The following is a 16768-nucleotide window of genomic DNA, read 5'->3' as shown; positions in this document are numbered from 1 at the left end:
TCCTGCGAGATTACCTTGAGAGTCATTCAGCTTGAGAATCTCTACACCATTCAGAAGAGCCTCATAATATGATGCACCAGTGTCCATGTAAGGATGCAAATCAAGTAGTAGATCAGGTCTCGACCCGTTTTCGGAACCAACATACACACTGAAATCTAGATACATCGGAATACGAGAACCACCGCTCAACTGAATCACGTCCACCTCCTTCTTAGCAATCTGATGTCCGATGAAGATGGAGAAAACGATCTGGTTCAGTACGATCACTTGCGGAATAGTCTCACAGAAATGTAGCCTCACGAGGTATTTAAACCCGGCGTCCACTGTAAAGTACCACGTCAGGTTGAAATTTCTGTTGATTGAAGGGTCCTGTGGGTTCCCCATATGGCGAGACGTGGCATACACACTTTCCGGGGCAACATACTCTGGAGTTTTCTCGGTGTAACGGATCTTTACACCTGGTATGTTCGCAATGAATCCAGAAGTATCGGAATAATCATCGTCGGAAAGCCACTGCCGGAACATTCCAGAACGTCCGACGTCATTGACAGTTTGTCCGCCAACGTTTAACCGGTGAACAGTCTCTAAAGCCGTATAGTTGTCTATCACGAAGTCAGTAGAGCTAATGAGGTTTGTTATCATGTCGTCAAATCCTCCCTTTGAGTAAAACTGATCAGGCATGGTGACGATCTCGATTCCGTTAACGAAAGCTAACGAATTCGGAGACGGTGTGAAAGTGAGTTTCAGATAAGTCTGGTGGACCGGAACGATGAACTCTTTGATAAGAGACTTTGACACTTGTTTGGAAGCTTTTACCGTTGAATCTACGCTGAAGTTTCGCAAGAGAGTGAAACCGTTGACGTTGACGTCGAAGAAGGAAGGAGCGGCGTCGAATCCGGATCCGTATCGGGTCGGGTAAAAGAATAACCGGAGGAGTTTCCAGCCGGGAGTACTGACTGGAAAAGTGTAGGTGAACTCTGATCGGAAAATACGAGCTTTCATGTACGGCACTTGAGTAATCCCTGAGTCTTGGTATAACGCATCTGAAGAGAAGGACGCAGAGTCTGAATTCGACGGCAGTATTTTGCCTATCTCCGGTGTCCATGTTCGGCCATTGGTGGTATCACTGTTGTTGGAGGTAGAACCGCAGTTGATGAGAAAGACAACGGTGGGTTCGTACGCCGCCTTGGCTACTTCTCCTACGACGGCAACGGTAACGAGGATAAAGAAAACTAACAAAGCGTGACAGATCATTGGAACTGAAAAAAAAAAAACACAATTGGAAGAAAGAACTGAGAAGATAAGAGATTCATGTGTGTAATATTAAACCAGGGGTGGTGAGTGACTCTTTTGGGTCAACTATTGACTTTTCAGGTCAAGCGAAAGAAAGGTTTCGATGAAAATTCGTCGTCGATGTTAATAATTGAGAACAGTGTCGTTTTATCTGCAACTTGTCTTTCGTCTTCGAAGCGGACGGGGATAGTGGGACATTGACGTAACAGGTAAGTAACCTTTATCATTCTCTCAAATATATTAACAAATTAACAAATTGACTCATGTGTTGAATTGGGTAACTTTATCATTCTCTCAAATAAATTTATTTTAATAAATTTTAAATTTTAAATAAAATTAAGAACCAATTCTGATGAGACATGTGTTAAGAGAGTCCCTCACAAGATTCTTAAAATCTCTCATTTGAGATATACTTATTTCTTTTTTTTATTTTTTTTAATATTATATATTTTTTTGTGGATAAAAAACTGATTGAAAGACTTTCACTACACATGCTCTAATATTATTTGTTTCACCTAAAAAATTACAAACATTTATTTTTCACGGTATTTTTATGTAAAATATTTTTTGTTTGAAAACAAATTTTTTGTTTTATGCTGAACCTATATAACTTTAATTTCAATATCAAATATACAATGTTATTAGAACTATAAGTTTTTAACATACATACAAAAAATGATTAGAACAACATACAAATTCTAATCAACTTTAAATATAGAATTCATGATTAATGTCTATATATATATATATATATATATATGAATTTTAATATTTAACTATTTAACATTTTATTTTTAGTAGTCATGAAAAATCCTCCATTGTCGATGCTAATGACAAAATCCAGCGAAGATACCGGCAGCGATATGCCTAAGAAAACGACATAGAAGTGGCGAATAAGAGAGGAGAAAGGAGAGGTGAGGTTCTCAATGAAGAAGGGAGAAGTGGCAAAGAGATGAAGAGAAAATAAGGGAGAAACAGTAGAGAGGGGAAGAGAGGAGAAAAGAGAAGCAGCAAAGTGAAGAAGAGACAGAGGATAGGAGAATCCATTGGAGAAGTCGGAGCAAAAAGAAAAAAGAGGTATGAGTTATTTCTACTCCAACAAAAGCAATTAAAGTTTCTTGACATAAATTATGAATCATTCTTGATAATTTTCTCATTAATAAATTGAGATTCTAACTTGAATGTGATGATTCTAATTTAAACTAGGGTTCTACCACCATGAACCATGCTAAGATTTAGCTTCATTTTTTTGTTTTTTTTTATTACTAAGAGGTCTAGGTTCGTGCATCCTCTCAGACCAGGGACCAGAGCATTTTATATGGTCCATTTCCAAGGACCGTCCCTCAAACCAATAACCTCTAGACTTTGCCATAGAGTATTTACTGAAAGGGTAGCATAAGTCACAACACAGAGTTATGCTTGGAAAACGCCAAGCGAACGCTTTTCTACTCAATCTTATTAAACAATGCTTATTGAATACAATACTGAATCTAAGCACTCTTATCTCTTCTATCTAAACACTCCCTAATGTAGATCTAAAAGAAGAATAAAAACAATCACCTTCTAAGCTTTTTTTGATAGCCTTGAAGTTTACAATCTCACACATTAGTTTCTAAGTGTTCAAAGACGTTCTGCGGCTACCCCTAGACTATTTAAACTCAGCCTCTCAAAACCCTAACAAGAATATCTTTGAATCTTCCTCTTACTGTAATCGCTTGCACGCTAAGCCTTATCTTTCCTTAAATGTCGAGAAGAATATTCTCCGAATATCTTCTCTTCCAATCCTGCTTTATCTTCGTATCCAGCTCATCGTACTTTGACATCAGTTCATCTTAGCCATTCCAACTATGACACATCAGCTCTGCTTCCTTGTCGAGCATCATACGTCTGTGATCAGATGCAGAGTCCTGTTCCCTCGCAGCTCCTTGCTCTGCGCAATGATCTGCTACAGTGACTGCATCTTCAATCTCCCTTTTTGACTCAATTTGATAAACAAGCACTTGATGCACCACACTCATAAAGAACACAAGACAGAGGGATAAGCACAAGACACCAGACAAGAACAAGGAATAATATGGAACTGATACAACCATCAGAACTGGTTGTTTTGCAGAAAAAGTATTAAGTGCAAGTTCAAACTTATCACAGAGCCAAATAAAAAAAAGAGTTCAGCGATCACAAAGGAAAAAGAAACAAATAACACATCAAGCAGCAGCAACAAGCTCCCCCACAAATCAAGGTTCCCTTATTCATCAGAGCACGACTCATCATCCCCCCTGCTTGTTTGGCACAATTGAGTAAAAAATAAACAGCAAGATAGAGAGACAACAAGATGGGAATTAAAATCACTTACCTGCGGCCAAGGCATCCTGTAGAATCTTCATGGCCAAGCACATTGCTTTGCGAGCTGTTGGCGAATCAGCTGGAAAATCAGGCAGTATAGGCTTGGACACAACCTTCTTAGTGGCAGCCGACTTGTGATTAGATGGATGACGCACAGACTTCACAGGATGCTGTGCTTGTAACAATCGATAGATCAGGCTAGGAAATGGTAACCAAAAAGCAGATTGCGCTTGCAGACCTAGTTGGAGGATCTGATCATACACCATCCGCCCAAAATCAAATGGTAGCTGATGCATCACCATATAGATGACCATCACCCTGCTCGATGAAATATAGCCATTATTAGCGTAGGCGTCCAGTTACTGCAACACAGCTTATGGAGTTCCTTGGTGACAGGGCTGTGGACAACAATAGGGACCAGTTGCTTACACTGCTTCACCTTTCCATCTGAGAGAAACAAGGCTAAGTCCTCCTCCAAAATTGCCGCTGTTTGGCGCCGTTGTTCACGAAGATCGACTCATTTAAGGCCAAACAACTCATTGATATTTGCAAGGGAGAACATGTACACCCAATCATGGACAAAACCTCCACCGAGCTAGTATTGACCTTAACCGGTGGGAGATTGGCCCTAAACCCATACACCACATCGGCGTCATACTAGCCAACATCAGTAATGGTTTTGAGCAACCCATAATTTCCAAGCAAAGACCGAACTGTGTCGTCATCATCGAAAACATAGCAAGTTTCAGGGGCAAAGCTACGAGCAGAAAACAAGAAACACCTTCGTGCTGCCTCAGTAGAGGTGAAGCATTTCCAGTCGAACGAGGTAATAACTGAGCAGTAAACCCAAGACTTACTTGTATCCCTAGCTGATACTAAGATTTTTGTGTCTATCCTAGCAGGTTCAATTAACATTATGTAGTTGTAGTACTTAAGGTGTCAATCCAAATGGGATGTTGCTAGCAATCAGGATACAATCAAGAAATCACAAGTCATGCCAAGTCAAAGAGTTTTTTGTATCTAAAAATCCTAGAATGACCTGAATGCAAAACGAAAATGAGTTACAGAACTAGAAATGAAAATGTATGACAAGAAGTAAAAATGAGTAAAAGCAGAAACGAGTCTATGCGTGAACTAAACAGCAAGAACCAAAACAGTCTCAGGAATGCAATAAAACTCAGAAAGATAGAAGTCCTAAAGATGGGAGTAATTGATGTCGGCAGAGTCTCCTATTCTACAGAGTGTTTAACATGTCACACTTTTGGCAGAAGCTACTCATACTCAAACACTTCCAAACCTAGCTCTCGCTAGAGAAACAAGGTTAAGCAAGCATGACGAACCAGTTCATTCACGTCAACAAACATCCTAGACAACTAATCTCTTAGGCTAGGAACGTAAGTCTCTGGCACTAGTTGGTCATACATTTCATCAAACACCTTTTGGGTGCGGAAGTGTCTAAGAACTAGTTCCAATTGATCAGAGAGAAACTAGTATTTCTAACTCTAATCCAGAAGGGTATCATACGAATCAAGCTTAAACACCCTACATACTAAGATACTCCACCTAATCTATCCCATTCTCAAGAACTATCACACTACTCGGATCTAGAAATCATCATCAAAGTTACAGACTTGGAGAACATTGAATCAAGAATCATGAGATAGATAAAAATGAGGTGAAAAACTTTGTAGAAGAAATCAAATGCAAAAACTCAATAAAATCCAAGCTATCTCGTAAACCTTAGAAAAAAACGAGATAAAAGATGTTCTCAGCCAAGACTTAAAAAAAAATGTATTTATAGTAAATACATGTAAATCCCTAAAACTTAAAACGACAAGGTGAAGAGTCGGTTTGGGATCTCCTGAAGCGTGTACGACGGAACGTCTTCCTGACATGTGCGAACTAGTCGGTGTGCGTCCAGTGGCTCGATCCAGATGGTTCGAGTGAGGTTGAGTGATGCGTGGTGAGGCTGGCTCGAGCAAGGTCAACTGGGTGGAGTGGAGGGGTGTTGGCTCGAACCAGAGTGGTGTTGGCTCGATCCATAGTGGTTTTGGCTCGAGTTGGGTGTATACGCATCCACTAAAACGATGATAACTCTTGACCCACACCTTCGATTGGCTTGAAATAAACGGAGTTGGAAAGATGACTCAATTACCTACAACTTTGATGGAGACGTCGAAAGGTAAATCCCACTCTAGTTGAACGGCTGAACGGGGTGGAATGGTCGCATGACGAGTGGCTCGAACGGGTCTATACGCATCCACTAAAACGATGATAACTCTTGAACCACACCTCTGATTGGCTTGAAATTAACGGAATTAGAAAGATGACTCGATTCTCTACAACTTGGATAAGACGTCAAAAGCTGAATCCCTCGACCGGTGGCTCGAGTGATGGCTTGAGTGATGACTCGAGAGTGACTCGAGTGAGTGGCTCGAGTGACGGGTTGAAGGGTGGCTCGAACGAGGTAGGATGATGGCTCTTTGGTCGGATCTAACGACGGATTGAACGGGTGGCTCAAACGGGTGGCTCGAACGACGGCTCGAACGGGTGTGTTTCCAACGTCACCTAGATACTTGAAATACTCCGAAATGCACAATGTATATAAGGATGATGCAAGAACTACCTAGACATGCAAAGTGTATAGAAAAGACTAGAAAAGTGATGCAAAACAATGAGTTATCCTAACTAAATGCATGATAAATATATGCTAAGTAGAGACAAAATATAGACATATCAACTCCCCCAAACTTAGTCTTTGCTTGCCCTCAAGCAAACGATCAAGAACAAAGTATGGAAGAAAAGTGTGAAGATGGGGTCTCAGAACCTAAAACATGTTGAATAAAATAGTTAGAATCAAGGTCCTTGTTTTTAGTTCTATGATGCATGGTGAAAGAACTTTATTTCTTAACTTAATTGAAACGATTCTGATCTTTAATCTACACATGCAATCCTATCAATCCCTCCCTTTAACATTCATTAACAGAGAACCGTGAATCAAGCTAAACAATGTCATTGAACTCATTTGGCTTGGGTAAAAGGTCAGAGACAAAGATGGTCTCCTTCTCAAGTGGTTTTATCAATACAGAACAAGGTTCTCTCACGAAAAGGAGTTGAGCTTAGGAGAAGGCTAAAGATTAAAACCAACTGATACATACAAGAGCAACGCCCTGTCTACCCAAAGGTTCCCAGGAAAACTCAGTCCTAACATTCTAACCCAGAAGCTGGTCCTATCTCTGCCCTTCATCAGAAACATCATCTCAAACTCTTTACACTTAGTCTTGGAGGAGTTCACTTCTTTTCATTCTAGCGGATTGGGAAATCTTTTTATCACTATGGTTCTTTTTCTTTTCTTCTAAGGACTCTAAACATCTTAAGCATTTTCACTTTCTTTTCTTTGTCTAATCTTTTTATTTTATGCCCAGAACCAATAACTCTTTTTACTTTGCTCAACCCAAATACTTCACTAGACTTGTAAACTTTGAAAACACATCCCCCTCCTCAAGATGAAGTTTGACATCTAAGAAAAAGCTAACTATTGATGGGCAAACCTTTTTGATTAAAGAGAAAAATCAGAAAGCTGGGTTTGACATCTTTGAAGGTGTAAATGAGGTAGAAACAAGGGTTTTGGTAGCCAAAGAGGAAACTCTAAGGGGCACTCGACCGTGTTCCAACTCGAGTGCAGTTGTTGCCCTCCCCAAGCATCAAAATCTGCTTCCTAAACCTCACCAACCGCAAGAGTCAAGTCCTCCTGCGCTTGACAGTTTGTATGAACTCCAAAATACAGAGATTCAAATGGATTCAGTGAAAGAGTTAGCAGCTATGGTGAAGGAGATGAGTGGGCAAATCAAGAAGCTTCAAGGTACAATGAGAAGTANAAGGTCAGAGACAAAGATGGTCTCCTTCTCAAGTGGTTTTATCAATACAGAACAAGGTTCTCTCACGAAAAGGAGTTGAGCTTAGGAGAAGGCTAAAGATTAAAACCAACTGATACATACAAGAGCAACGCCCTGTCTACCCAAAGGTTCCCAGGAAAACTCAGTCCTAACATTCTAACCCAGAAGCTGGTCCTATCTCTGCCCTTCATCAGAAACATCATCTCAAACTCTTTACACTTAGTCTTGGAGGAGTTCACTTCTTTTCATTCTAGCGGATTGGGAAATCTTTTTATCACTATGGTTCTTTTTCTTTTCTTCTAAGGACTCTAAACATCTTAAGCATTTTCACTTTCTTTTCTTTGTCTAATCTTTTTATTTTATGCCCAGAACCAATAACTCTTTTTACTTTGCTCAACCCAAATACTTCACTAGACTTGTAAACTTTGAAAACACATCCCCCTCCTCAAGATGAAGTTTGACATCTAAGAAAAAGCTAACTATTGATGGGCAAACCTTTTTGATTAAAGAGAAAAATCAGAAAGCTGGGTTTGACATCTTTGAAGGTGTAAATGAGGTAGAAACAAGGGTTTTGGTAGCCAAAGAGGAAACTCTAAGGGGCACTCGACCGTGTTCCAACTCGAGTGCAGTTGTTGCCCTCCCCAAGCATCAAAATCTGCTTCCTAAACCTCACCAACCGCAAGAGTCAAGTCCTCCTGCGCTTGACAGTTTGTATGAACTCCAAAATACAGAGATTCAAATGGATTCAGTGAAAGAGTTAGCAGCTATGGTGAAGGAGATGAGTGGGCAAATCAAGAAGCTTCAAGGTACAATGAGAAGTACTCCTCCAAGGAAATTAAGGAAGAGGTTTGGGATAATGAAGAAGAGCAGTCCATTTATTGTTGAACTTGGCAGAATGTTAAAGGGTATCTGGTTAGACAAGACATTCAAGAGGGTTCTCCGAAGCCTCTCTATGATCCTCCCAAATCATAAGGAGTATGCAAAGTCAAGCTCAGAGACTTTAAACAAGCTCGCTTGGGAGGAAGTCCCAAAGGTATCACTGTAAATATTCTTTAGAATCTTTGTGTTTTAATTTTTGTTTTTAGTTTTATGGTGTTCAGGAATCTGCAGAAGGGAGTATTAGCAACATAAAAGGAAAAGTGAAAGTATTAGTCAAAAGAAGGCGCTTCGACTCGACCTAGAGAGTTTAACCACCGCCGTGCGTTCTCAACCAGATGACCGCCAAACCCACTCTCTCGAGCCACTCACGCTTACATGGTCCAACTGCCACGCTCGAGCCAATCTCACAACCACACGAATCGAGCAAACCTTCCTCTCCTCACTCGAGTCGACATCTCCAATCCAGTTTTGACACCACTCGACCAACTTACATCCATGTCCAGTTCAACTACGTCGATCGAGCCAATCTCCGTCGCTACGCTCGACCACATCCACTCGATCCGGTCACCAAACTCTCGCTCGAGATACCACTCTCAACTTGATCTCCCACACTGTCTGAACTCACCAATTGAGCCACTGTCCAAACTCACCAATCGAGCCACTGCCAAACTCACCAATGAACACCTTCTCCGGTCCATTCCGTAGCTCGAGAAGCGCATGAGCATGAGGCTGAGGTTGAGCAGCGATATGAACATCAGGGAGATTATCAGGACATGCAGGAAGTTGAGCAGCAAATCAAGCATCAGGGTGATTATCGGCATACCGAGGTGGTAGTGTTAGTCTCGGACCATGGTGAGTCCAGAGTCGACGACATGCAGTGCGACGAGCAGCTAAACACTTATCAGAACACGCACGCGGTTGAGCAGCAAGTCGACCAACCAGCCGAGGTCACCCCTGCGGATCCAGCACAAGGTGAGGAACAGAGTCAGTACCACGCTGCTCCCTGTGCGAGCTCCGACTCCTTATTTTATTACTGAGGTACTCATACCTTCCGTTTGTATATATCATTTCATTCATGCATTGTTTTGTTGTGATTCTTAAATCCTCTTCAAATTTTTCTTACACAAGAAACTGTGTAATTTAAGTTTGGGGGAGGGTTTGAGATGATGTATCTGATGTTGTTTTTTGTGATTCTTATTTCAAATTTTTGCATCATATCATGTTTGAGTCTGCATTCATCTATTTGCATAGAAAAACCATAAAAATTTGAAAATTTTTAAAAATTTCCACAAAACAGAGTGTTCATGTAGTTTGCACCTGCATATTAGGATTGAGTGTTCTTATAGGGTTGTTGCATTTCGCATAGGGGTACATGATGATTGTAACCTTCTTAGCATGCTGAATTCAATATGATATGATCAATGCCCCTGTTCTTAGTTCTTTGATGCATTTTGATTGAACTTGAAAATATAAGATTGAATCATGTTTTGAATTGACATCACTCCCTATCTATCTGAACCTAATCCTGACTTGCAATTATCTTGTTATGCATTGAAGTAGAACTCATGGATACCATATACATACTTGGAATGTCTTTTATATTTTTACCACCCTTGTCAATCCAAGTAGCTGATTCCCATTTTTGGAACAGTTCCCCGCACCCTTAACCAACCATTATTTCAAGCCAATTGTATTCGTGTGTGTCAGGCCTTTTCCGAGTTGAGCTTGTTAGAAAGTGTTAGGTTCTAACCGAAAAGAGTAGGATCATGTGTAGTTCTAGTTCGCATTATCTGGACTAGTATGACTAGGTGAGAACTCGATTTTGGGTATTGGGTATAGATTTGTGCAGAAAAGTAAATGAAGTTTTTACCCAGATTGAGATCAATCATCCCCTTCTTGACATCAATGACTGCTCCAGCTGTAGCTAAAAAAGGTCTTCCCAGGATTAGTGGATCTTTAGGCTCTTGATCCATTTCCAGCACCACAAAGTCAGTAGGAATCTCAGCTTGTCCAATTTTGATGGGCATGTTCTCTAGTATACCATGAGGCAGTCTAGTAGTCCTATCAGCTAATATTAAGCAGAGGTCGCTTGACTTGTATTTGTTGAACCCTAGCCTCTAAGCTACAGAGAGTGGCATGAGGCTAACTGAAGCATCAAGGTCACATAGGCTGTTATTGAAAGCCAATGGACCTATAGTACAAGGTAGAGTGAAAGACCCAGGGTCTTCAAGCTTTTTAGGGACAATCATCTCCACTTCATTGCGTTGGTGACTCAACATGATTGTTTCCTCATCATCTCTAACCTTTTCATGAGCTCCCTTAGCTGCTTCCTCCTTTTCCTTGATTCTTTGGATAATGGATTCCCTAAGGGACTTAGGGGATGAAGGTATATGACCTGAGAGTGTAGGTAGTGACATATGGTGTTCAAGTTGTTCCAATTGTTGATCAAATTCAGCTGTGTACTCTCTACTAACTCCCTTCTATATGTTCCAGGAATGGACAAAGAGGATAAAAAGGGTGGTGCACTGGATAGAGTTGTTCTTCTCCAGGTAACAACTTGTTCTTTAGCAGGTCCAGATGCTATAAGAGTGTCAACATTAGAGGTTACACGATCCAGGTGATTGTGTTTCTCATCGGGCGACTCATCAAGCTGTTTTCTATCTATTACAGATTTTTCTTTCAGGGTTAAATCTTCCCTTTGAATGATGGCATTGCACTCATGACTCAACACCATTGTGCCCTGAACTTCCTTTGATCTCTCCATTACCAAATCTTTAAGGAATTTTTGGTAGTGAGTAACAAGTGTGAAGGCATCTAGCAATGACATTCTCAACTCAATCTCCTTAACTTGTTTTTCAAACAGAGCTCTATACTTCTCAGTAAGCTTTTTTTTGAATCTCACTGGAAATGGTAGAGGCGGATTGTATGGAGGTGGCATGAATCTTACAGGTCTGTCCTGGGGAGCAACATGATTTTTAGCAGCTTGAGGATCAGGTTGCTTTGCTAACTCAATTGGATCCTGGAGCACCTCGACGGGATCCTTAATTTGAACTTCATTTTGAAGGAAATCCTCCCCATCTAAACCCTCATTGTCCTCAGTGAGCCGTACATCTACAGCTTGGGTGGTGATGGCATGGATACTATCATAGTTTTTGGGGTTTTGAACTGCTTTTCCAGGTAGTTGGCCAGGTGTTGGGGTAGAAGTAGAAGCAGTCTTGCATTCCATATACTTCATCTTGGAGTTAAGAGCTTCAAACTTGACATTCAGATCATTGTAAGAACATTCCAGCTGCTGACTTAGTTCAGCAAACTTCTTAGCAGTATCCATAGAACCACTAGCTTGATCTTGAAGAAGTTGTTGCATCATGTGCTTCATTTCTTGATCTGGAGCTTGAGTAGGTTGAACTTGTTGAGGTGAAAATTCTGGTGGTGGTCCGGAAGGAGCGTGATAATCTTGATGGAACTGTTGTTTAGGTACGAATCCTTGATTGTAAGACACAAAAGGTTTTTGTTGGCCTTGTTGTTGCTGCTGAGGAGGGTACACTTGATCATGTGGATTTGCAACATTGGTGCTCCGGTAAGACAAATTGGGGTTCATCTTGTAGGGGTTGTAACCCTTTTTATTTCCACCTTGATTCTGGACGTAGCTGATTTCTTCAGACTGCTCACCTTCCCCATCCAGAACGTGAAAATGGTCATCCTCAGAGACGAAGTGGACGGTTTGCTGTTGACTGAGCAAGAGGCAGTCAAGATTGTCATTCACATTCTTAAGGTCCCTCTTGTTCTTCTGCTCAGAACCAGATTCTCCTCTAACTGTGAGGTCATATTCCTCGTTATAATTTCCATCAGACTGGGCGAGGTTTTCAACAAGTTCCCATCCTTCATTGACGTCCTTGTTCAGGAAGTTGCTGTTTGAAGCAGTATCAAGCAGCATACGTATCTTTGGTAGCACACCACGGTAGAGAGTGCTCAGCAATGACTCGTTGCTGAATCCGTGATGTGGACACTGACTCTGTTATCCCTTGAAATGCTCTCAGGCTTCACAGAATGATTCTGAGCTCTTATGAGCAAAACCAGATATGTCATTCCTGAGACGTGCTTTTCTGGCATTGGAGAAGAACTTTGCCAAGAAGGCTTTCTTGCAGTCATCCTAGGTGGAAATTGATCCTTTGGGAATGTTTTTCTCCCATTGATGAGCTTTATCTCCCAAGGAGAATGGGAAGAGGCGCAGCTTGTATCCATCCTCACTCACTCCATTGATCTTAGTGAGACTGCACAGACGGTCAAACTCGTCCAAGTGGTCGAGTGGATCCTCCATAGGCAACCCGTGAAACTTGTTTCCTTGGATCATGGAGATCATACCACTTTTTATTTCGAATTTGTTGTTCTGCACAGCAGGAGGAACAATTCCAGCACGCTGAGTATGAGTGTTTGATGCATCCCCAACACCAATGTTTTGCGGTCTCGGATTTGGTACATTCTCTTGTTCCATAGTGACTGGTGTGGGATGACCAATGAAAGTACAAGCTTGTCGTGGTCTTTGCAACTGATTGATGTCGTCAATAGTAGGAAGGAGATTCTGATTTCCTCTTGATCTGGTGTGCATGCAAGGTTTCAATCAACAGGTTCCTGAGATGCAAAATAAACAACCAGACAACCAAAACAAGTCAGTACTCAGAATGACAAGTGACATAACTTAATCTTGCAAAACTTGAAATCTTAAATGTAGCAAAACGAATCCGAAATGGCAACGACGCCAAATTGGTACTAAGATTTTTGTGTCTATCCTAGCAGGTTCAATTAACCTTATGTAGTTGTAGTACTTAAGGTGTCAATCCAAATGGGATGTTGCTAGCAATCAGGATGCAATCAAGAAATCACAAGTCAAGCCAAGTCAAAGAGTGTTTTGTATCTAAAAATCCTAGAATGACTTGAATGCAAAACGGAAATGAGTTACAGAACTAGAAACAAAAATGTATATATGACAAGAAGTAAAAATGAGTAAAAGCATAAACGAGTCTAAGCGTGAACTAAACAGCAAGAACCGAAACAGTCTCAGGAATGCAATAAAAATCATAAAGATAGAAGTCCTAAGGGTGGGAGTAATTGATGTCGGTGGAGTCTCCTAGTCTACAGAGTGTTTAACATGCCACAAGCAAACTATCCCTAGACAATGAACATCACGACTTAGCTAATCCAATCTCTTGACAGAAGCTACTCATACTCAAACACTTCCAAACCTAGCTCTTGCTAGAGAAACATGGTTAAGCAGGCATGAAGAACCAGTTCATTCGCGTCAACAAACATCCTAGACAACTAATCTCTTAGGCTAGGAACGTAAGTCTTTGGCACTAGTTGGTCAGACATTTCATCAAACACCTTTTGGGTGCGGAAGTGTCTAATACCTAGTTACGATTGATCAGAGAGAAACTAGTATTTCTAAATCTAGTCCAGAAGGGTATCATACGAATCAAGCTTAAACACCGTACATACTAAGATTCTCCACCTAATCTATCACATCCTCAAGAACTATCACACTACTCGGATCTTGAAATCATCATCAATGTTACAAACTTGGAGAACATTGAATCAAGCATCATGAGATTTAAAAATGAGGTGAAAAACTTTGTAGAAGAAATCAAATGCAAAAACTCAATAAAATCCAAGCTATCTGGATTACAAGATCAGAGAACGTTTTTGGTGGCTAGGTAAACCTTAGAAAAAAAACGAGATAAAAGATGTCCTCAGCCAAGACTTAAAAAAACGTATTTATAGTAAAAACATGTAAATCCCTAAAACTTAAAACGACAAGGTCAAGAGTCGGTTTAGGAATCTCCTGAAGTGTGTAAGGAGGAACGTCTTCCTGACATGTGCGAACTAGTCGGTGTGCGTCCAGTGGCTCGATCCAGATGGTTCGAGTGAGGTTGAGTGATGTGTGGTGAGGCTGGCTCGAGCGAGGTCAACTGGGTGGAGTGGAGGGGTGTTGGCTCGAACCAGAGTGGTGTTGGCTCGATCCATAGTGGTTTTAGCTAGAGCTGGGTGTATATGCATCCACTAAAACGATGATAACTCTTGAACCACAACTTCGTTTGGGTTGAAATAAACGGCATTGGAAAGATGACTCAATTACCTGCAAATTTGATGGGGACGTCGGAAGCTAAATCCCACTCAAGTGGAACGGCTCGAACGGGGTGGAGTGGTCGCATGACGAGTGGCTCGAACAGGTATATACGCATTTACTAAAACAATGATAACTCTTGCACTAAACCTCCGATTGGCTTTAAATAAATGGCATCGGAAAGATGACTCAATTCTCTACAACTTTGATGAAGACGTCAAAAGCTGAATTCCTTGACCGGGGGCTGGAGTGATGGCTCGAGTTGTGGGTGGAGTGGTGACTCGAGAGTGACTCTAGTGAGTGGCTCGAGTGACGGGTTGAAGAGTGGCTCGAACGAGGTGGGATGATAGCTCTTTGATCGGATCTAACGGTGGCTCGAACGGGTGGCTCGAACGGGTGGCTCGAACAACGGCTCGAACGGGTGCATTTCCAACGTCACCTAGATACCTGAAATACTCCGAAATGCACAATCTATGAAAGGATGATGCAAGAACTACCTAGACATGCAAAGTGTATAGAAAAGGCTAGAAAAGTGATGCAAAACAATGAATTATCCTAACTAAATGCATAATAAATATATGCTAAGGAGAGACAAAATATAGACATATCACTAGCAGTGCACATCCGCTTAGGAGGGGCTTCCGAGATGACCATTTCAGGTTGTCGCTTGCAAAGACGAGAGGAAACACTCGAGCCTGGAATCTCAACCGTCAGAACAGAATCAAAGACTTGAACCACCTGAGACATGCGAATTGACTGCATTTGTGGTGGAGAGGCAGAGGAAGAGTCGCATGTATCAGAAAAGTGAGGTGGATCAGACGAAGGAGCAATTGGACCGTCACGCGAGGATGAAGTGGCGAATCGATCAGAGACTTCCTCAGTCTCCAGCCCATCAGAATTGTAGAGGACCATTGTTGTACAGGGAGGCGTCGTAGGAGTCGTTTCCGAGGAAGATGAAGCACCACCAGAATGTTGATGTTCTACTGGAGCGATATCTTGTCGCGGCTGCACAAATCGCTGGAAACCACTGAGAATGGACATCATCTCTGGAGGAAGTTTAAGAAGGATTGAAAGGTAAAAACAAACAAAAACCGAAAAATCCAAGAAAAAGAAAACGAAATCGTACTGACCTACAACCACTCATAAATAGCTTAGTGCAATAATGCTTAATCGAGTGCTTGAGAAAATACAATCACTTGAGCTATTATAGACTTGTGATTAGAAGGTTCTGGCAACACACGAAATTGAGTTTAGGGACCGAGAAAGAGATTGACACATTCTTATTTTGTATATGAGTATGTACCTGGAGATTCTTCTACTGCAGGATATGCCAATTTGTCTCTACAGAACTCTCACTAGACACTACCACAACTGTCTGAATTTTCAAAGATCAGTGGCTGAACATCAGTTATTAGTCTTTCACATTGTCATGCTTTCAATCCATTAATGCCATCCAAACATGAATAGGTAGCTGGAATAATCTTTGAAGAGAGCACAATAAAAAGATACAACAGGAACCCCTTTTTGACGTTTTATTTATTTAATTAAAATAACGGAACATAACTATGATGTTTCACAGGACTCTGTTATCTCTTGTGCTACAGTGAACTCCATGGATTAGTGATATCACTTGACTTCTCAATCACGGATCCTTATGCATGCTTCTGATAGTGTTATTATCACTTAAGCATATAATATTGATGTGTCTTTGTTACACCAAACAGCAGCACTATCTTCATGCACTTTTGTGTCTCTTCTCAGCTCGTTGAATTCCTAATGACATGACAATGTTTGACAGGATGCACGGACCGACATGACAGGCAGCTATTTCCCACACAGCTCTAGGCATATAGCAACACACTAATCTTTCATATATCCTCGGATTTCTATGGTCTGTTCCAGTGATTGCTCCTATCATACAATCAACACACCTTAACATAGAAGATCAGATCTTACAAATTTTAATGGACTTTCTCAGATTTGTAAATCTATTGATGTCCAATGGCTTAGTGAATAAATCAGCTAGTTAAAATTCTGTACTCACATGATCAATCTCAATCAGTTTCTCCTCAACCAATTCACGAATGAAGTGATGTCTAATATCAATGTGTTTAGTTCGTGAATGCTGAACAAAATTCTTAGATATATTGATTGCACTTTAATTATCACAATGATTTAAGATAGAGTCAGAATTAATACTGAACGGATGGTGGTTTACCCTGTGTCAGAATTAAGAATA

The 16768-nt window shown here is 41.0% G+C and overlaps 1 protein-coding gene and 1 long non-coding RNA gene across 4 annotated transcripts in view; one reads left to right on the top strand and one right to left on the bottom strand.

The window, feature by feature from the left end:
- LOC104719563 (putative receptor-like protein kinase At5g39000) overlaps positions 1–1416 on the bottom strand; it is a 6473-nt gene extending 5057 nt beyond the window's left edge. The window contains exon 1 of one of the 3 annotated variants that reach the window (XM_010437505.2): positions 15–1416. In XM_010437505.2, the coding sequence (XP_010435807.1) occupies positions 15–1254 (1240 nt within the window). In that variant the 5' untranslated portion in view covers positions 1255–1416. The remainder of the gene's footprint in view (positions 1–14) is intronic. The other 2 variants (XM_019231263.1, XM_019231264.1) reach the window with 2 other exon arrangements.
- LOC104719560 lies at positions 7922–16634 on the top strand. The gene is made up of 3 exons (XR_756637.2): positions 7922–9449; positions 10905–10960; positions 16328–16634. It is a non-coding gene; the product is annotated as an uncharacterized LOC104719560 (long non-coding RNA).

Source organism: Camelina sativa, chromosome 10, assembly GCF_000633955.1.
Source record: "Camelina sativa cultivar DH55 chromosome 10, Cs, whole genome shotgun sequence".
NCBI lineage: Eukaryota > Viridiplantae > Streptophyta > Magnoliopsida > Brassicales > Brassicaceae > Camelina > Camelina sativa.
This window is presented reverse-complemented; position numbering and strand designations above follow the sequence as displayed.